Consider the following 21,372-nt stretch of genomic DNA (forward strand, 5'->3'; position numbering starts at 1 on the left):
TATATTTAGATGAGAATTATTGCTGTGAATCTGGATAGGCTATGGATGGTATCCATCATGCACTGCAGGTTATGGAAGCAAATCCTGTTCTGGTGCCTTCAGGTAGACTTCAGGTGATTTTTTTCCAGGAATACAATGTAATATGCGTTGTCAGATAACTAATATGGTTCATAGGGTAAAATGTCAAAATTTATTTAATGTGACTGAATTGGGCTACATTAGGCAACACTACCAAAGTTTTTCCAAACAAAAATAGCAAATCTTAAAAAAATACACGTAAATAAATACAAAATTGCTAGTTTTGTACTTAAAAGCATTTTTATGTCTGATCTCAGCCTTTTATTACATAGATCTCCTTATGTGACAACATGCCCCAGGGTCTTTTTAGTTCAAATATATCAGTTAAGTTTTAAAGGGGTAGCTCACCCAATACGTCTCTCCGGCCTCAATAAATGATGCTTTCATCACAACGCTTCTGTGATTGAAGCCGATGGTGAATGAGCGCTACAGACCATTCTGTTTATTGATTCCCGTCCGTATCAAGGTTGACAACTTCATCGCACCTTGACAAAAAAAAATCCAAGCGCAGGCAGACTGAGATTTGTGTAATGCTTACCCCTGTGAAAATTATGCTGTTTGTACAATAATATCCTGTTTTTATTTTCAGCTTCAGTCAGGGTTGTTATTAAATGTGAATGAAGCACAGTGCACTCAGCTCACACATGCATACTATATGCAGGACAACAACAATTGGCAATTGCTTTAAGAACATGTCTTTACTCGGAAGACCCCTTTCAAAGGGGTCAAACACATTTTAAATGAGCTACCCTCTCACTTGCGCTGTTTGCAGGCCCTTTTGTTTATAATATATCAATCTAACCCTCTATTGAAATTGCTTTAAAAAAATGTTTCCTTCAATTTTCTTTCCTGTGTTGATGCATTCGTGTTGAAACCAAAGTTGGATGAGACATTGATAGGCTTAACACTTTTTTAATACTCAATAGGTTTTATGTCACAGACATGAATCTACTTGCTAGTCGGTGCAGGTGGTATTGGCAGTGAGATGTTCTTGTAAGACATTTGATTTTACAAAAATCTGTGTAGTGCACCATGAGTCATCAATATATTTGATTGTTGTCCTGGAATAGAAAGATTCGAAATGTTTACATCTGCCTAAAAGGATTTGGTCAGGTTCAAGGAGTACACTTTTATAGATGAACTCTAAAAAATGCTGGGTTGTTTTGTTCCGTGGGTAAATATATACAAACCAACCCAACCGTTGGGTTACATTAACCTAGAAAATGTCCATATTTGACCCAACCATAAATTGAAACAACCCAGCATTTTGGATTGAAATAACATTTACATTTACCTTTTATTCAAAGCGACTTACAAAATGAGATAAAGGATCCAGCATAGGTTAATTTAAACCCAACAGTTTGGCCGAATCCAATTTTTAGTCACTTTTTTATTTCTTGTTTTTTTGTTTAATTTAGTTTTAAAGATGCATTTATGTTTCTAATACATTGCTTTCTTGGGTTCAAATTATGCTCGTTTCAAAATTGGTTGTTTAATATGAAATATTTATATGGTTTAAAGACTCAAGTCAAGGGTGAATGGTAAAACTGTAATATTAACAAAGACTTTGATTTCATTACAGATTTAATATATCCTTACATTGATTTATTGCACATCATCACTGTCCTTCCAAAACGTCAGATGTCCAATTCACTGTTTTTCAGGAAATGGAAAAACATCTTACTTTTTTATAAATGATTTAATACTGTGCTGTCAAAGTTGACAAGCACTTCTTGAAACTTTATTGGTTAGATATTTGGAAAATCCAGTGATAAACAACTAATGACTAATGTGACTAATATTAATGGATTATGACAGAAAAAAATCACAAAATATTGAGATGACCCATCCTACGATGTTTCGGAAGGGTCCTTCTGAAACATCGTAGGACAGCAGCAATATGTGTCAATTTTAGCGACAATATCGCAGTTTTCACCTTTTATTATATGACTTTCTGGAACTGCTGATTCTGATTGGTCAATCACCATCATTCAGCCAATAATTATAACTTCTGTCCATAGCGATGTTTTGCGATAGTGACCAGCTGACTTTGTTATCCCTCGCGTATTACAGCACGTGTTTCTGACTTTTAAAGGGTGTGTTGATTATTTTCTGCGTTCTCTTCACAGGTTTGGTATTAGTGAAGTCGCCAGTCACTAGCACATCCAGAGCTCCCATCTGAGAGACGAGAAAGAGGAAGTCCATTCAGCTTTAGCTGCATACCACACCATGAGCCAACCACAGTGAGTGTGCCGTTACATCTTACCTGCTTTATAATGATGATGAGCGTAGTGTCATTTACACCACTGTGTGCGTTGTGCACAGGTGAGTGTGTTTGTGTAGCGTTAGAGCGTTTCTGCTCCAGTTTTTCTTATTTTGTCAAGTATTATTTAAACTTTGCTAACAAAATGTTGCCCTCCTATGTAGTTTTTCATTTTGTCTCTTTTTTACACATTTTTGAAATGACAGTCTCAATAAGACTACTCTGTTGTCTGAATCGTTTTCGATTTTTGGTATTTTGATTCATCATTGAGCAAATGATCACAGAGTCATAATGATATATACAAATATAGTATTTTCAGTAACGGTACAGACATACGGTTCTATTTGTTAACATGCATTACCTTACATGAACTATCAATGAGCAGTATACATTTTCAGCATTTATTAATATTTGTTCATCTTTGTTAACACAATTGTTCATGTCATAACTAATGTTACCAATAGCAATTTTTGATTTTAAAAATGTATTAGTAAATGCTGAAATTAATATTGACTAATATTAATAAATGCTACAGAAGAATTGCTCATTGTTAATTCATGTTAACTTATTCCAATAAAGGTCCAGTGTGTCATTTTTTGGAGGATCTATTGACAGAAATGCAATATAATATACATAACTATTAGGGGTGTAACGGTTCTCGGTAAACAATTGAACCGCACGGTTCTCCACCAACGGTTCGGCTCATCTTAAATCTGACGACGCATTTATAATATGGTTCGTTAGAAATTATAATGCGTAAAACAGACTGACAAAGTCTTAGTTCTGTGTCAGCCTCCGTAGTGCTATGAAATGGAGGGGTGGAGTTAGCCGTTGGTTGCAATTTGTAACCTCACCACTAGATGCCGCTACATTTTACACACTGGACCTTTAACTAATGTTAACAAATACAACCTTATTGGAAAGTGTAACTGTTTTCCATGGCACCTCTTAGTTTTGTAACCCATTTTTAATAAGACAAAAACTATGGTGACTGTGTATTGTGACAGACACTCTCTCGCAATAGTTGCGTTGTGTTTCTTTGCCACGAGCATCTCAATAGCAGATATAATGACTTCTTTTTCAAAAAATTTTTAAGTCATTGGTAGGATTGAACGATAGCTCTGCCCAAAACACATAGCGTAGAAACAATTTCAACAGACAGAGCAATGTTTTCAAACTTTCTGAGGAATCGACCAATGAATGGTTACTTATTGTCATCTCTGAATAATAATTGGAATACAATAATAATTTGAGCAATTAGAGACTTTATTTAAATTATTTTATTTTAGAATTTATTTTAGTACATTTATTTTTGAAATTAGAGTCTTAATTAGAAACGTATTTTAACATCAAAAGATACACATGTCACCTTTACAAATACATGAAGGAATTTTGCTTGACAAGGTCAAGGCATCATATTAATGTATTTAATTGACTCATCATCTTCACCGGCAGACCTCACACAGTGCATCTCACTTGAGCTCCGTGTGTTTGCTCTGCAGTGTGAGATCGTAATTTATAGTCACGCACTGTTCTGCAGTCAGGTGCCCAGCATGTTCATCGATTCAAATGGAGCATGTGAGCTCCTGTCTGACCTTTACACATCCTTCCAGCGCACAACTGTTCCCTGATCAGCAGCACAGTGGTGCTGACCTAGGCATTATAGTGAAGTCTTCATAACACTGCTTTAGCGGGATTTCTTACTGACTCAGGATCAGCCCAGACTTGTAAACATCTAATGACAGCAGTAGACTTTAATGAGGTAGATGGCATACTTGACGTGAATGAAAGTGATGGTGTGAGAAATGGAATTAAAATGGGTTTAAAATGTAATACCGTTATGTACCTGTGTGGATGGTTTACAGCAGGGGTTTTCAAACTTTGTCATGCCAAGGACCCCCAAATATGATGAACCTTTAAGAAAAAGAAGCATTTAAACTGTTAGATAACTAGTAAGTGTGATATAAAGACAACATATTGTTTGTAGAAATGAAATTTTACAACTTTTGTTGTCATTTGGCCCCCTGAGGGTCCCCGGACCCCAGTTGGAAAAACCCTAGTTTAGAGGACAAACCATTGTAAAATTGTCATTTACTCACCCTCGTGTTTTTTTAACAAAAAAGATGACAGAGAGAAAGATTTAGAGTAACATAAGGGAACGTAAATGATTCACAGAATTGATACTTTTTTGCTCAAAGACTTTATCCCACATAGTACAGTTCAACCGCTATAACTAAAAAAAATCTAAATCAAAACCAACCGATCTGGATCCTCCAACCGATCTGAAATTTCGGATAGCAACATCTTGAATTGACTGCATTTTTGCCTGTCAATAGCCACATTTGATTTTCCAAATTAAATATGACGTCTTCGTAAGGATTATGAAGAATGCTTTAAAATTTTAGGGTATTATTTCACCCCTTGCATCAGCGAACACGACTGCGAAAGTTTTTAATACGGCACAATAACAAATTATACATTTTCATTTGACATTATTTTCATGTAGGGCTGGGCGGTATGACGGAATATTCTGTTACCGCGGAATAAAATGTCAACCGCAAGAGATTTTTCTATTCCGTGTGTTCCGCAGAATGTAAATAAGTAGGCGTGGTTAACTCTGCGCTCTGCAAATTGGGTGTTATTCTGAAAAAAACATGTGAATTAATCCACCAATAACAAATATCAAATATTCTTTTGACCTTCTTTCAGTCTGTAGTTTTGTGATTTAGCTCCAGTCCGGCACTTTCTCTCTCACCCGCAGTGCTCGAGCAGGGATCTGCGCGTGCCTATAAAAAAGCTCATTCTCACATATTTCAGAAGTTAGATCGCTTTGTAAAGCTGTTAATAGTTTTGATAAAGAATAAAGAGTGATGTTGCCCTACAGAACAGACCCCATGAACACCAGTTTATACCACCAGTCATATATATGTAAATTAATAAAGTAAGATAAATTGAAATAAATAATAAATCTGATTATCAGGACTTAATCTGATATCTTTAGTACATTTTCATAACTTGCCTACATTTTAACAATGGTGAGCATTTAAATGAACTGTATTAAATAAATAAACTAAATCAATCTAAGGAAAATTAGGTATAAGATATAGAATTATAATGGGAGATTGGTACCGTGAAATACGTTGTTACCATGAAATAATATTACTCATTCCATGAAATAGATTTTTGGCCATTCCGCACACTCCTATTTTCATGTTTTTTCATTTAAATGCTGTAAGAAAAAGTCAAATTACATAAATAGACTGCAAATGTACAAGTTACCATGTAATTTAACTTCACAAAAACTATTTTACGTTTCTTCTGGAGCTCCAGCTGCCGGAATATTACCATTTAACAAGTTTTTTTTACATTGTGACTAATGTAGAAAGCTTTTGAAAGTGCCACGATACGATCCCTGGGATGGTTACTACTGTAGCTAACTGAAGTCAGTGCCTGCTGTGTGGTCCTCACAGACGGCTGCTGTATTCTGATGGCAGTTGTGAAGGGGTCCATGGAGTGGCGGGGGGTTTGACGAGGTTGGTAGTGAATGCAGAGTGGATTTCTTCAGATGTTGTCTTTGTTCGTCTGAGCCACGGTCAGAGCAGGTCTCAGACACGGGTGTATGCAAGTTACACGATACGCTTGAATCCATTACTACCGCAGGATAGATTGCGTATATGTTAGGAACACAAATGTTGTTTCTCCTAAAGAAAATGAGTGAATAATTGTCATTAAATACAATTGTCATTAACTATTATAAAATGTATGTAATAGGCCTATATTTTCTATATGTAATTTAGTTACGATTTAAATATAATTTATTTAAGTGTTGAAGTATATACATCAATGTAGTATTTGTTTTACTGAAAAAAATGCATATAATATTTTTACTGCGGTAAGCAAATATATTACAGAAATGAAAATCTAATGAGGATTGTCTTTGAGAATTACAAAAAACTGAGAAGTAAAATTGCAAAATATGCACATTTTTCACGATGATCCTTGAGTTACTTACAGTAAAATCGTGTCATTTTTATTTTGATATTAGGGTGAAATGTGCCTTGGACATATTAAATTGACATTCAGTTATTTGCAACACATGCGTGTGCGTGTGTGTGCATGTGTGTGCGTGCGTGTGTGTGTGCGTGCGAGATTGTGCACACGTGCATGCATACTCATGTGCTCATGTTTTTACACACGCATGCACTCCGACACACACCCTGAGGATGCCCTTGAAACAGGTCAGCTAACATTTAGCCTTGACATCTCTGTCTAATGAAGTCCGTCTCATTTTTATCTAGGATTAATAACAACAGATATTTCACAATTTGATCCAAATGGTCTTTTTTTGGTCCCAAAATGTGCTGACACACTTTATCATCATCAGCCACAGTAGTTCAAAATAAACCACATAGGTCTTTTTAGGTCTTTAACTATTAAACCCTTTTCTTATTTGACCTTGAATGTACAGTATTCAAAGTCACACAAAACTTTTTTTAAATGACTATTATTTTATTAAAATAATTGTATGATGGAATGGATCATCCCTCCAAACCTTTAGATGTGATTATGGTCAAAATTATATGATTTGTGTCTCTTGGACAATACTTAGGACACAAGTATATTGTATTCACAGAAAAAGCCTCAAATCAAAGTTGACCGGAACAAAGCTCTTGCTTATCATATACTGCAGGGGTCTTTAACTAAAATTGCTTGAGGTCCAGTAAACGAGCCCCTCCTTACCAGCCGAGGTCCGGACAATTAAATAGCTAAAAACATGAATTGACGGTTTTTGGCAGACCAAATAATTGAGCATGAAAAACTAAATATATTATGTTCTCATATGGATAAACATGTCTTCTCATATCTAAACAACATAACAATGTCTGACAACAATACAGTATAATGAAAAGTGTTCTTTTCTGCTAAACTGAGATTAACAAACAGCAGCATCAAGTTGTGACTGAACATCCTCTGCTAACATTTCAGCTCTTCTTGTGGCTGTTGCAGCTGTTCATATATTTCTTTTCCTTCTAAAAGTGTTTCACACGCAGCCTCCATGCACTCTTTTACTATTTCCCCATAAGTAAAGGTCTTGTTATGTTTTGCTAAGATCCACTTTATTCTTAGTGAACATTCACATGCTCATTGTTGGGCGGTTAAGTGAGTGAGGGAGGACCCGTCCCATGTAGATCGCTCATACTAGCTTTGAGCTAATATATTTTCCGTGCCCTTACCTCCAACTGCAGCGGATACGTTTCTTCAAAGTGTCTATGTCTCACAATGCTGTTTAAGGTTTCCAGTTTTGACAGCCGCAACAGCAAATGAGACAAACCGTCCCCGTACACGTCGATGCAGGAAGGACTAAATGCGTACGTGTCGACCCATAGGCCTATTCATCTCGGAAAACATGGTTTTCAACCTCAACTTTTCTGACTTTTGAAAATGACATCCCTGACGTTTTTCAATCACTGACAGTTTTATCTGTCTGTGCGCCACTCTCGGCTCTCTTCATTGCATTCGACATCTGAACGTAGCAACAATGCGCATAGTAACATTAACTGTCCATGGCGCCGTAGGCCCCAAACTGCTACTGAGCGGACCTTGATGTGACTGTTAGAAATTTGATTGCATTAGAAAATAGCGTTAGGCTTTTATTTACTTTGTATTTATTATGTCAAAAGGCTTTGCTGTCCAGATGGATGCGTCTCGCGGACCGGTCCGCGTTCGGACCTGAAACCACCAGGTGGTGACCCCTGATATACTGTATCAATCCTAGTGATGGAAATGAGATGTCCTGCTGACTAACACAAACTGCTAGCTTGCTGTATGAGAGCTGGTGTATTGTAGCATCTGGCTGTGAAGGTCTAACAGATGTTACAGTAATATCAGTTTACACCCTGCCAGAACCTCCTCAACTCCCAGTGGTGGACAGTAACGAAGTAAATTTACCTGAGTACTGTACTTAAGTACACTTTTTGAGTATCTTACTTTACTTTAGTATTATTTTTTTCTGAGTACTTGTACTTTAACTTTACTGCATTTGAAAGACAAATATCATACTTTTTACTCCACTACATTTATAAAAAAGGTCCAAAAGTAGAAAATGGTTTCTATGCAGCGGGGTTTCCTGTGTGCGCAATTTATCTGGCTTGCGATCTGCCAGGACCTTTTACTGTTGCCAAGTATTTCAGTTTTTCTAAGCTCGCGGTTTTCCGGCAAGCTTTGAATGGCCGTTTGGCAGATTTTTTTACGCAAATCTGTCAACTCTGGGATCTTCCCCGCTAAACTAATGTAAGCGTAGGCGCTGCTACACCGTTGATAGCGCTCTAAAAAGACAAATAGAACAATAAAAGACGAAAAAGGCACATGTTAAAGTGTGGTGTAATCATCTGTGGGTTACGATCAGTCAAAATCGTAGAAACATTGTCATGAAAATGATCGGCATAACGGCTAAACGGTAAATAAGCATCACATACACCTTGAGCTGCGCGTGCGTGTTAACTTCTGATCTGCTGCTGTATCATTTAAAGCGATTTGGAAAATGAATGATGTTTTTACTGAAGTAACTATAGTTGAAGTATTCCTGTTGAAATAAAAACAATAGAACCCTGCCCAAAATACAACATAACATGTAATGGATTTAATGGTTATAATGGGAATTGTACTATGGATACTTGTTGTCTACTTGTATGTGATGGATTCTATTGATGGGATGGTAAATACTATTGAAATAAAACCCAAAACACACTACAAAGAGGAATTTAATTTAAAAATCTCATTCTAATTAAAAAATGCATTGGTTTTTTTCAGCAGGGATGGTATTTGCAGTAAAACCACAGTATCCACAAATTTACCATTTTCTATATATAGGAACCATACTCCAATTAATAATCTTTAGTAAAACCACAGCAACTAAAAATACCATAGTTTCATTATACTAGCTATAGTTTATGTTTGTAGTTAAATTATGGTAATACAAATGGTAATAAATCCAACAAACACATGGCTTCTACACTTTACTATTTACAAGAACCTTACTACTTACTGGTAAATTGCTGCTAAAACTGGTAAAGGGAATATACAAAATTAAAGAACACTGCTCATAAATACATATAGGCCTAGGGGGCTAATGAGGATAATTAGGCTAAATGATCATACAGGATTACTGTATATCTAAACTAAACATATATGTGCTAAACATATAAAGCTCTTAAAGGAGTTGCTCACTGCAAAATTTGCCCCCATTGACTTTCCATAGTAGGAATAAAAATGACTATGGAAAGTCAATGGGGGCAAATGTTGAAGTGAACTACTCCTTTAATACAACTGACACTGTGAGCTATTCGGTGTATTCAGGAGGTTGCTTCAGAGGCATAAGGTATACGACAATAAAACAATGCACAACTGACATAAAGGAAATTTACTTTTAATACTTGAGTACTTTTAAAAGCACCTACTTCTGTACTTTTACTCAAGTAAGAATCTGTCTACTTTGACTTGTAGTGGAGTTATATTTGACCAGTAGTATCTGTACTTTCACTCAAGTAAGGAAGTTGTGTACTTCGTCCACCTCTGTCAACTCCCCTGAATGCACTTTTACTACTTCATGTCTTTACCTTTATTTAAAGTATTGGCCATTTTAATAATGCATTAATGTAATAAGAAAGTACAGTACTCTATGCTTAGTGTAACGCATGCACAGTATTTAAATGCACACCACAGATTTGGCTCTGCTATCACTGATGTGTAGATTTTGGTCATACATGTTTCATATATATACTTATGTTTAAATGTATTGTATCATAATTACTTAGACATTTAGATCACTATATTGTTCTACACCATACTATGCTATACCTTAATGTACTGTACCATACCATACCATACCATACCATACTAAACAGTACGATGCCATACTATAATCTCATGTACTGTACTGTACTGTACCATACTCTACAGTACCATCCTGTGCTGTACCATACCATACCACACTATACTATACTGTACCATGCCATACTCTAATCTACTGCACTATACCATTCTATACAGTACCATGCTATACTATAATCTCATGTACTGTACTGTACTGTACCATACTCTAGTCTACAGTACCATCCTGTGCTGTACCATACCATACCACACTATACTATACTGTACCATGCCATACTCTAATCTACTGCACTATACCATTCTATACAGTACCATGCTATACTATAATCTCATGTACTGCAGATTCAATAGTCTCCTCGTGTGGATGTAGTCCAGTTCACATTCAGTCGAGCTTCGCATATTTCAGGCGAAGCTGCTTTCTCTTTGCCGTCAGAGCAAAGCTGTCACAGCACAATGTGCCAGCCATAGAAACTGTACAGCAGAACACTACAACATCTACAGATCAACAGTACCATTTAATAATGTATTGTAGCTGTATATGCCATATCCATGTGTTGGAAACAGAGGCATTTTTTAGTCACCCCTGTTTTGACTTTCATGGACGTCCCTGTATCTTTCTAGGGGCAGAATTTGCAAAATATCCCAGGCAGTCTTTTCTGTATAATGAAAGTAAAAGGGACTGAAGCTGTCCATCGCCAAATTGACAAATAAGTCAAATAAAATTGGTTTATATGATAATAAAAGCACTTTCATTATATGGAAAAAAGGTCAGGGATATTTAAAAAAAACTAATTTTGTGCTTTTATAATTATATGATAATGATCATCAGCCACTATAAATGTTTGTCCAGTTAACAGATAACAGGTCCATTTTTTGGGGTAAAAAAGCCCCTTCGTCCCCTCTGAGCAAACGTTGTTACTTTGACGTACATTTCAAATGTGTAGTTTTGTTAACTAGCCTTTGTTTATGATGTAATTCTGCCATAAAGCTGGAAACTGTAGTAACCTGTAAAACTGGCGGGCAGGGGTTAATGTTCATCCCTGTGGGCTGCTTTCTTATTTATTTCTATTGATTCTCGCGCAGTGATTTATGACTCGCGTTGTAAACTCACTGGGGGCAAACCAAGAGTGAGAGAGAGGACGGCAACTAGCTACTTCAGTCAGTGGAAATAAAAATAGGTAAAATGCCAAGATGCCTTGTGAATTAAGATTTTCCCTAAAATACAGTATATTGATAACCATCAACCTTGACTGTCTTTCCTATCCTGACAGTACACTTTTTTTCTTTGTCAACAAATGGTCAGGTAAGGAAAGTATTGAATTTAGGGCCAATGAATTATTAATAAACTTATAATTTATTTCCCTTAAATTAAGGAAATTACTTGGGTAACAGGGTTGAAATGTTTGTTAAATACACTCATGGTTGTAATTGTTTTAAAATGAAAGTATAATTAAATGTTTTGCTTTTATTAGTTGTGTAACAAAGGCTCCAACTAACAACATTTCATGAGATTCCAAATTGTGAAGTGTTTCATTTGTTGTAACAGGAAAGTCTAGTGGTGAGATTACTTGGTAACAGGGTTGCAAAATGTGGTTGTTTGCTACAATACATAATCAATAATTTTCTAATTGAGATTAGTCGCTTAATAATAGTTTTTACCACAATGAATTGAGTACTGATGAGTATGTTGAATTGTTGCTTTGAAGTTTCTCTCCTTTCGTTTGTCTTGCGACATGACGAACAGAAACTCAGAGTGGGCGCCCTGCCACTCGCCAACACCCATCAGTACCTGACAGCGCTACGCCTTTGCATACGGTTATTTGGGAATGTGATTTTGATGCCCTGAACAGTTTGTGCGTGTCAGGACTGATTAGAGTCCTGTTAGCTATCTGTAGGAAGCGGTGCCAAGCGTGCAGATAGCATCAGAGAGGACGGGTGGCACATGCTGAGCTCGCCCTTTCCCAGCCAGCCGGCATGAAGGGTGTGAAAAGACATTTTGGGGAGAAGTGCGACCGAAGCAGTGCTGATGGTACACTTTGCTATCTGTAAAGCACGGTGATGTACCGCTTGCTACTGTAAGTTTAATTAGAAAATCAGTATAAAACAGTATGGATGAATCTCACGAAAACAGGCCGATGCCTCATTTTCCCCTTAAAATCAAAAGGAAAGAATAAAAATGATACGAAATTATTTTATCTTAAAATATTAAAGCGAATTTAATACCTTCCCAGTTCAATTTGTGACAATGAGAATTATAGAAAATATAGTCAATTCTCTGTTCTTTAGATTTGTATTATTGTTACACAGTGACTTTACTGTTCATGACAATTAATATTTTTTTCCTTTGTTATCTTTCTGATTGGATTATCTAATGAGAATATACAAAAAACTCTTATTTAATTAATTAATTAATTTAATTTGAATTAAAACCAGATAAAACTAAAAACCAAACGTACGCTTTTATTTAATTTTACTAATATTTTCACACTATATTAATAAAACACACATTTAAATTTTGCTAGTAAAAAATGTTTACCATATTTTTAGTCTTTTATTTAGCATTTCTTTCTTTATTTTGTAAGTGGCCGCGGTGCTTTATTGTTCTTTGTTATGTATTGTGTTGTTTATGCATCATTTTATCCAAGCAAAAATAGTTTCTTTTGTCTCTTTTTAGATTGGGTTGGGTTGAAAAAGGAAGCCGACATGTACTAGGATGAAATAGGTTTCGTGAAATTCACTTAATTATTTAATCATTCATTCATGTTTTATTCATTGTTTGCTCAATACACCACACGCACGGATAAAAATAATCGAGAGAAACATGCAAGTTTTTACAAGAAATTCGCAAGTGAAATGAGATGCGTTTGTCTCCACAGGCACGACTGCAGTTTAGACATAACATTTTAGATGCCAGTCTAAACCATTCCCAACATTCCAAACCCATTCGGTCTCTCCATTGACCTCCTCTTGATTCACAATATCAACTCTGTTTGTCTCTCTTCTGAACTCTTGCAAGCTTTCCTATTGGTCCACCTCTTACTTTTCATAATACATCGCCTGTCATCCGGCACGTCTGGGACAGGAGCCAAAATTGACATTCCTGCACCTCTGCTTCTGTCCTTTCTTGTGCCCTTGATAGAGGCACCTTAAGGACCGCAAGAATCCATCGCAGTTATGATCGTACATTAAGATTATAAATTGCATATCATCACATCACTGCTAGTTTGTTAGGACTGTGTAGCTCTCTGCCTGCATATAGACAGCTAGTTTTGTGTTCGATCAGGCATCAGTTTAAGTTTTGGGACAGTCACAGTTGTGTCACGCAAATAATATATATTGTGTTTTTATTTTGCTATTTGAGGTGGACGTATGCAAATATGTGTACAGTATAAGTTTAGATTATTTCACTGCCTCTAGCCGAAGTCATTGAGGGTTTTTTCCAGAGCAAAAGGTGAATTGCGAGCTTTGTAGAAGTGCATTAATTGCCTTGTTTGCGCTGAGATTGAGAACAGCAATCCCAGACTGCAAACGTGAGATGAATCAGCACATTGGATACAATAAATCAAAGGCAAACCCGGGCAGAACAGGCCATGACATCCAACTGTGGGGCCCAGTTGTTTGCCACAATATTGAGCTTTAAAATTCTCAAGATACTTCATTATTGATGGTCCAACAATGATGAATATTGCGGTTTTAAGAGCCATTCGAATGGGATACTGGCTACAACTTAATATTAATTTATTCATTTGTTATATGGCTTTTATAAGGTTTCATACTGTAGCCTACGTGTTTCTTTAACTATGGTATAACTCTATTGACACACTAATCTGTCTTAAATATAATTTATTCAAATATAATTAAAATAAAATTGTAATGATTTTTCGTTACTAAATCTGTTTTCATAAAAATAAACAACTTGCATTTAAAAAATCTAGTTAAAGAAACACCCACAATAAATACATTTCAAAAGGGGCTTTTCTGCAGTTTCTTCAGTTCAGTTCATGCCTCTGTTTTTGTGCACATCTCATGCATGATGTGTTATTTGTACATATTTATACATGATGTGAGCTTTTTTATTTTTATATACGCAATCCAATATTGCTTTTTTGTCCACCTTGTTTTCTTGTATCCTTTTTAAGATGGGCATGGTGGCCCCTATGCTGATCCCAAAATCCTATTTATTTCTTCATTGCTTCATTTATTACTATAGTTTTATACACTTGTTATATATTTGTTGCGGTCTTTTGCTTTTTAAAGTCAACATGAAACATTCACAACCCATTTTATATTTATATTTTTCAGAGTGCAACAGGCTATGATAAAACCAAAATGTATTTTTTATAGCTTTTTTTAATCATGTCTTATGGGAGGGGTTACAAAATAACAAAGCTTGGGGACATCAACTGACAATAAAAAGTTGTTATAGAGGCAGAGTAAGTTATTTTATTTTGACACATGATCATTTATTTTTTGGAACAACATGCATTGATGAATCATTAACAGCCTTACCAAGGACATATTTTGAAAGTAAGAGCTTGAATTTCATGTTGACTTTAAGATCAAAACCCCATTTTGTTTGTGATCATGCACACTAAATGGTCAATAGAAAAATGGCCTGGTAATCATTTCTTTCACCAGTAAATTGACTTTTCTTTACTGGAAGACGATTAATGCAACAAGACAACAGAGTAGATTTCGCCATGTGTCCCCAGGCCCCCTCAGCAGGCGGCAGCTCCAGATCTGGAGGTGATCTCCCAGCAGGTGGACGATGAGGGCCAGTGCATGGCTCCAGTACAGCTGGTCAGCTTCGCCTACAGGGACCTTCCACTAGCTGCCCTGGACCTCTCGCTGGCCGGATCTCAGCTGCTTTCCAATTTGGATGAAGATGAGAACCAAGACGGGTAGGAACGGAGTGCCTAAATGCTCACACACACAGTCACTCAGATAGCTATAACAGCATCCTTAAGTTGAAGGTGTTTTTTGATAAGGTACACATCACTGTTGATCATATTTAAAGTTTGTGTTAAATGGTTGATAAAAAACGAATCCTGGAATAAATATTGGAACCTGAGTCATATCTTGACATCACACTGTAGATCAGTAAACTGACAGGACCCCAACAACCACTGATAAAAAGCAACCAACTTGTTAAAAAAAGGTCCTTTAGAGTATAAAAAAGTAAGAAAGATATGGTTCTTCAAAGAACCTTTGACTGTAAGATTCTTTGTGGAACCAAAAATGGTTCTTCTATGGCATCAATGTGAAGGACCTTTTAAGCACCTTAATTAATTAAAGTAAATGGAGAAAATATATAGTTGCTTTTTACATAACTTTCTTTCTGAAGATGTTTCCTAAAGGTTTTCCAGTTTTAACTTATTGTAGTGCATTTTTCAGAAAATGTATCCTTAAGTTTATAGCTTTTTACACACAATTACCAACACTGTATGAACATGCTATAAAGCTTTCTAGTTTCTGAGACCTTATTTCAATCATTTACATACTTTTTGATTTGTAAGTCTTTGCTTTTTATCATGGTGGATGACAGAACCAATGATTTATGTTAAAAACTGTAGCAAAATAGGCTAAATTCATTTTTTTCAACACCAAACATTTACAAAATAAGGAACAATTTCTAAACCATTTGTCATTCACATACTCTTTGAGCGCCACAGTCAGTTATTATCAGATCAAGGATTCTGACAAAACATACACAGAGGAAGGAAAGACATATTCAGATATCCAAAAAATCAGGAAGAACCGCATACTGAGACTCTCTTACTATCAACGATACTGACTTTTAACAGGAATTTCTGGAATTTGCTTAATGCTCGGTGGGGCGGGGTATATAAGCCGCCACATGTTGCATAAACAATACTAGTCGTATCTAGAATAGTAATGATCCTGTATTACGTCTGACATAAAGGAACACTTTCAAGGAATTTGTTTGTAATATGACGCTTTTCTCAGATGATTCAGAATGCGTAACTGTGTCGTCAAACCTTGTTTCGCTGTGTAAATAAAAAAGCTCTGGTACAGTTAAAAATGTATTTTAAATATCATAATAATTCAAAAATACATACCGAAAACTTGAAATTATTGTTGACAATTGTACAGTTGCATTAATTGTAAATGCATCAAAATGAGTTAGCTGTTCTATTATTGAATTATTAAAGTTTATTATACGTTATAGCATTTCTTGACTTGTTTCTGCGGCTCTGACAAAACTGATACACTTTTGGTTAAAATCATACTAGAAGCAAGTTGTTGATTTGTGATCCATATCATGCTGTTAATTTTTTTACATTAAGTTGATTTTTATGCTTGTGTAACCAGACTTTTAATTGTCAGCATAAACTCTGATCCACTGGCTTATTCTGACCAGGAAGTATTTAAATCGAAGAGACTGACTCTGACATATAAAACAACCAATCAGTTCATTTGGTTTTGAAAAGGGGCGGGTAAATGTCAAATCCACAATAGCATAATATCAGATCAGTATAGACAAAAATGCTGAGGTAACACTAAAGTCATTGTCAAAAAATGTAAGTGCTTTAAAATGTGTTTGGATTTTCTATCCTTATAAATTAAAATACAAACTCTTTCACGAATTAAACGTATATAAAAAAATCTTCAGCTGGAATGAAAATATGGAAATGATCATTCCAAACCATTTGAAACATGACATAACGCGTCCTCATTTCTCCTACGGCCCCCCGAAAACAATTGTGAGTTTAAACGGATGTTTGCCACAGGAGGTTGTCTAGATTCTCCTTATTTTGTCCCGACTACTTCACACCATATTTTTAAATGGCAGGATTCAGTGGGTGTTTTTGTTTTCCTCTGTGGGTAGTGTGCAAATGCGGCTTTAAAAATCATCTGGCAACCGCAATGCATGCTGGGAGTGTGGAGCACCCAGACCTCTACAGTGCTGACTGGGTTTTTGGCGCTCACTGCTGCCGTCCCGTCTGGGTAGCGTGACTCATGGCGGACGGGCGCTGCGCGATGCTCTGCTACACGCGGAGAAAGTTGACAAACACCATAAGCTTAATGATGGCAGGTGTCGCACCGTCCGCGAGCCACGCCTGTGTGTGTTTGTGCGTGTGTGACAGATGGTCCGTGCGCAATCTCGACTCCCAATTGTGTTTGTGAGATATCAGCACAGAGCGTTCGGAATCTCACGACTCGCTTTGTCAGGTGAATTGCACAGGTGTCACAACATCCTTTGAAACTCACAACTATACATAGTCACTTAACAGTACATAACTGCTTTTTTAAAGGTGCATTTTGTAACAATTTCGCAGTAAAATATCCAAAAACCACTAGGCTAGTGTTATATATTTTGTTCAGCTGAGTACTTACAATATCTCAAATGTTTCCAACTACTTGTAAATCGTGAGAAAATCCCCATTCTAAACAGTGACACGGGGCTGTGCAGTCAATGGCGTTATATCCGCGTTCCCCTTTGTTACCGCCTTTACTGACGTAGAAACCGCATGACAACAGTGTCGTGGACAAATGCGGAAGTAGTGTTTAGCGTCTAGCAAGCCACTAGCTTGTTTAGAGCAGTCACTTATTTATGGACAAATTATTCGCAACATTCATAAAACTTTACCTCATCTGCTAACATGATTTCTCGTTCCCGTCTGATTGATGGCCATCAGCGGTGGAGTTGGAGACAACATATCCCATCACTCCACGCTCCTTCACAGCGTCATCAAGCTACGGCATTGTTGTTGTTTTTACAAACTGCACCTTTAAGTCATGAAAAGGTTTGGATAATGTTTTTATCCTGCGCTTTTTATAGGTTTTGTTTGAAGTAAATATTTTTGTAACGTTGCAGAAACGTTGTAGAAAGGACGTAATTGTTACCGCATCTAACCAGACAGCGATAAAGTCACAAAAGATGCAAATTATTTCTTCCGCCAATGTGGCTATTTGTCCTAAATGTCACTTTTTTGTCCTCAATTGAATCTTGGTGAGATTGTAAAAAATGTAAAGTACTAAATCGTCATGGTTTTTCATAATCACAAATTCAAAACCCGCATTTTGTGTGGTTTCTAAAACATTTCTAAAATGTTATTCTGCAACCAAAACTAAACGTTCAGAAATTATGTAAAAATTTTGTTTTTGCTTTACGAATTGTTCTCTCAGAGCATAATTTCTGCCAAAACATATTGCAAACATATTTAGCACAGGCATGTCCTGATTGCAATTGTAAACATTTACACAGAAAGCAGATACAGCTTTTGGTATCAGCTGGCTTGTATTTGTAACTTTGATTCCTCCAGTCGTGACGATTTGACTCCACCAGCTCTTTAGTTGTGTTGTTTCTGTCTCTGTTAGCAGAAAGTGAGAGCAGGTCATATTTCTTATGTGACTCATGTGTAAAGCATGTGGAGAATGATACAGACATCTATCTACTCAGATTGATGGTAGTGTAAAGCGTAATTGAATTGGAGAAGCCAATAATAGAAACATACTGTCATGATCACATCATCTGTTATGTAGAAACTGATATGAATATAGTACAATGTCAGCATTTCAAATTCAATAATGCATGACTTAACTACTGTTACTGTTTTCACAGTTTAAAGGACTGCTTGTTGCGTTTTCCTAGCAAATCAAAACCTTTCGTGCGTGAATTTATATTTGGAGGATTGAGAATAGTGTTAAGGCATTATGCATATTCATTTTATTTCACTGCTTTTGTGTTCATTCATGGAAGTCAATGGGGTTCTGTGCCGTTTGGTTACCAGTATTCTTCAAAATATCTTCTTTTGTGTTCTTCAGATCTCTAAATATCTGATTCAATTTGCAGTTTAATCTCTTATTTTGTGGTATTTTGACCATCTCACACCTTGTTTTGGTGTTTGTCTAGCACCATCACCGTAAGTAGACAGGCGACCGGGCACTGGGCTTCCATGTGGGAGGCTGGTTGTAGTTCAAGAGCTGGCAGTCTATGAGCAGGGGTAAGACATCCAGCATGTGAGTTATTCTTAGCATGTGCTGGCACCAGAGCTTCCTGACCGGAACAGTATGGAGGTGATGCGTTTATGTGTGCCGACTGCTTAAAATATTCATGCTTTGTGTTGTATTTTCAACCAGTGTCTGTTTGCTTTGTTAACAAAAGATTTCTTGATTGGTATCTGAAAATGGACCATGAACATTTAATTATGATGTTTTGTTTGTAACTAGCTAAATTTATGGATACAGATAGGAAATGGTGCCATTAAAGAGTTAATGCACCTATTAATAAGAAGTCTGTATGACTTCGTTTTATATAGTGATTTATTAATTGACACAATTTTAATTTTTAAATTAATATTTCAAAACTTAAATACAAAAATTCTAAAATGCGAAATATTGTATCACATTACTTTGCTGAATTCTAATTTTTAATGTGATATTATTATTATTCATATAATTAATGTTTTTTATAATGATCAGTTGTTGCTGACACCATAAGAATTTATTTTGGCATGACAGAATTTCTGTGAATATTTTATACACTTGCTAACATTGAATCTCACCACACGTCACATTGTGGCCATAGTTCATAAATCTTCTTTATGTCCTTCTGGGGTTTAAACAGAATCCTTCCTCAACCCAAATCTTAACTTTTGTTATTAAATGAATTTTATTTTTCACTGATCAGCCTAATAGAGTAACATTTATTAAGCATCGCTGGATAAAAATGACTTGAGAGGAAAATTCTGGTCCCTGGAGGGTTTGCTGGGTGGTTTCTTCTCTTCTTTTGAATCGTGCAGTTTTGTTACTCAAGGACCTGTTTAGATTGCTTAAGCACAAGAGGAATGTCACATTTGGGCTGAGGAAATAAAAAGTTAAATTACGTTCTAAAAAGTGTCAGAACATAATGAATAGCGTAACATGAGAATGCAGTTCTCGCTGTTGCCTCGAGGGGCGCTAGCAAGAATTAGCGCAAATTGTCTTCCAGAAAGCGTTCTTCTACTGAAGCAACATTTAAATAAAACTTTGCTGAACAAGTTAGGTCTAGTCAAAATTGGTGACATTTTAGCCTGTTAATATGACACATGTGGTTTTATTGTTAAATACAAAGGTAACTCTATCTCCCCCTTGAGGACTGAATTTTGTCACCACCACATTAAAGCAAGAATGCATGTTTTTCTGTAAGCAATTCTGTAAACCCAACAAGATACTTAATAGGATACTAAGATACTTAAATGTCTTTTAAAGATGCCTATCACTAAACTTATGTTTAGATTAACTTGTGCTCTTCAATTTTTTCAGACACATCACTTTTTAAATTTAGCTTTAATGTGTTTATTGTATCCTCATGGTATTTGAGAGATTAATGTTGTTGTTCTCTAATAAAAGAATATCTCAGATGCTCAGCATATTTTATACTTAACTTTTTTTCTCTGTTATTTATTTGCTTTCTATCTATCTCTGCTGAAGTGCTGAGGTTTGTCTGTTGGCTTTGACAGTTATTTATTATTGTTTTTGCTAGCTTGCTGTTTACCTGATGTTGTCAGTGAAGCTCTTTCTGCTGATCTGAGACCAGTCGTTTTCTTCATCGTTAGGTTTGAAAGTAGAGGATGTGAGAGATATTTCTCTCAGATCAGCATGACACTTTTGACATTCACATCGGACACATATTAAGCAGTCAGAACTTCCTAACCTTGTGTGGGGAAAATTTTACGGACAAAAAACATTTTTATAGCCTATATGTTTAAGAGGTGACGATCAGATTGTCCTTTACCAAATTTCTGTGACTTTCAATACAACCATTTTTTTGGGCTACTAAAAATGTTGTTCCCAGTTTATCATTTTCTCTGTAAATTAGCTGTGCTGTATGATGAAATCAAAATCGACTGCACTTGCTAAATTGTTATCATTACTCTTGGAAACATCTTACATATTTGGGGCAGTTGTTGTTGTTGTAAAGGCCAGATGTTCCCTTTATAAAAATAATCCTTATCAAAAAGTCTGATAGATTTGATGAAGCTCACACAAGATCACACATGAGATCAATTCTTCATTGGCTCACAAGATGAATGGGGTTTTTTTTGGCCCACATTGGTTTCGTGCTGCTTTCTTTTTTGTTTGTTTGCCCTTTAGTTGTTGTCAAAGCTAAGACCTCGACTGAAGTTTGATGAGGT

At 36.0% G+C, this 21,372-nt stretch overlaps 1 protein-coding gene across 2 annotated transcripts in view; it reads left to right on the top strand.

Moving 5' to 3' along the window:
• The window catches only part of tmem266 (transmembrane protein 266), a 48,299-nt gene that overhangs the window by 1,402 nt on the left and 25,525 nt on the right, over positions 1-21,372 (top strand). Inside the window, exons 2-3 of one of the 2 annotated variants that reach the window (XM_057329353.1) lie at positions 2,208-2,321; positions 14,944-15,132. In XM_057329353.1, coding sequence (XP_057185336.1) covers positions 2,308-2,321; positions 14,944-15,132 — 203 coding nt within the window. In that variant the 5' untranslated portion in view covers positions 2,208-2,307. The remainder of the gene's footprint in view (positions 1-2,207; positions 2,322-14,943; positions 15,133-21,372) is intronic. The other variant, XM_057329354.1, reaches the window with a different exon arrangement.

Source organism: Triplophysa rosa, linkage group LG3, assembly GCF_024868665.1.
Source record: "Triplophysa rosa linkage group LG3, Trosa_1v2, whole genome shotgun sequence".
Lineage (NCBI taxonomy): Eukaryota > Metazoa > Chordata > Actinopteri > Cypriniformes > Nemacheilidae > Triplophysa > Triplophysa rosa.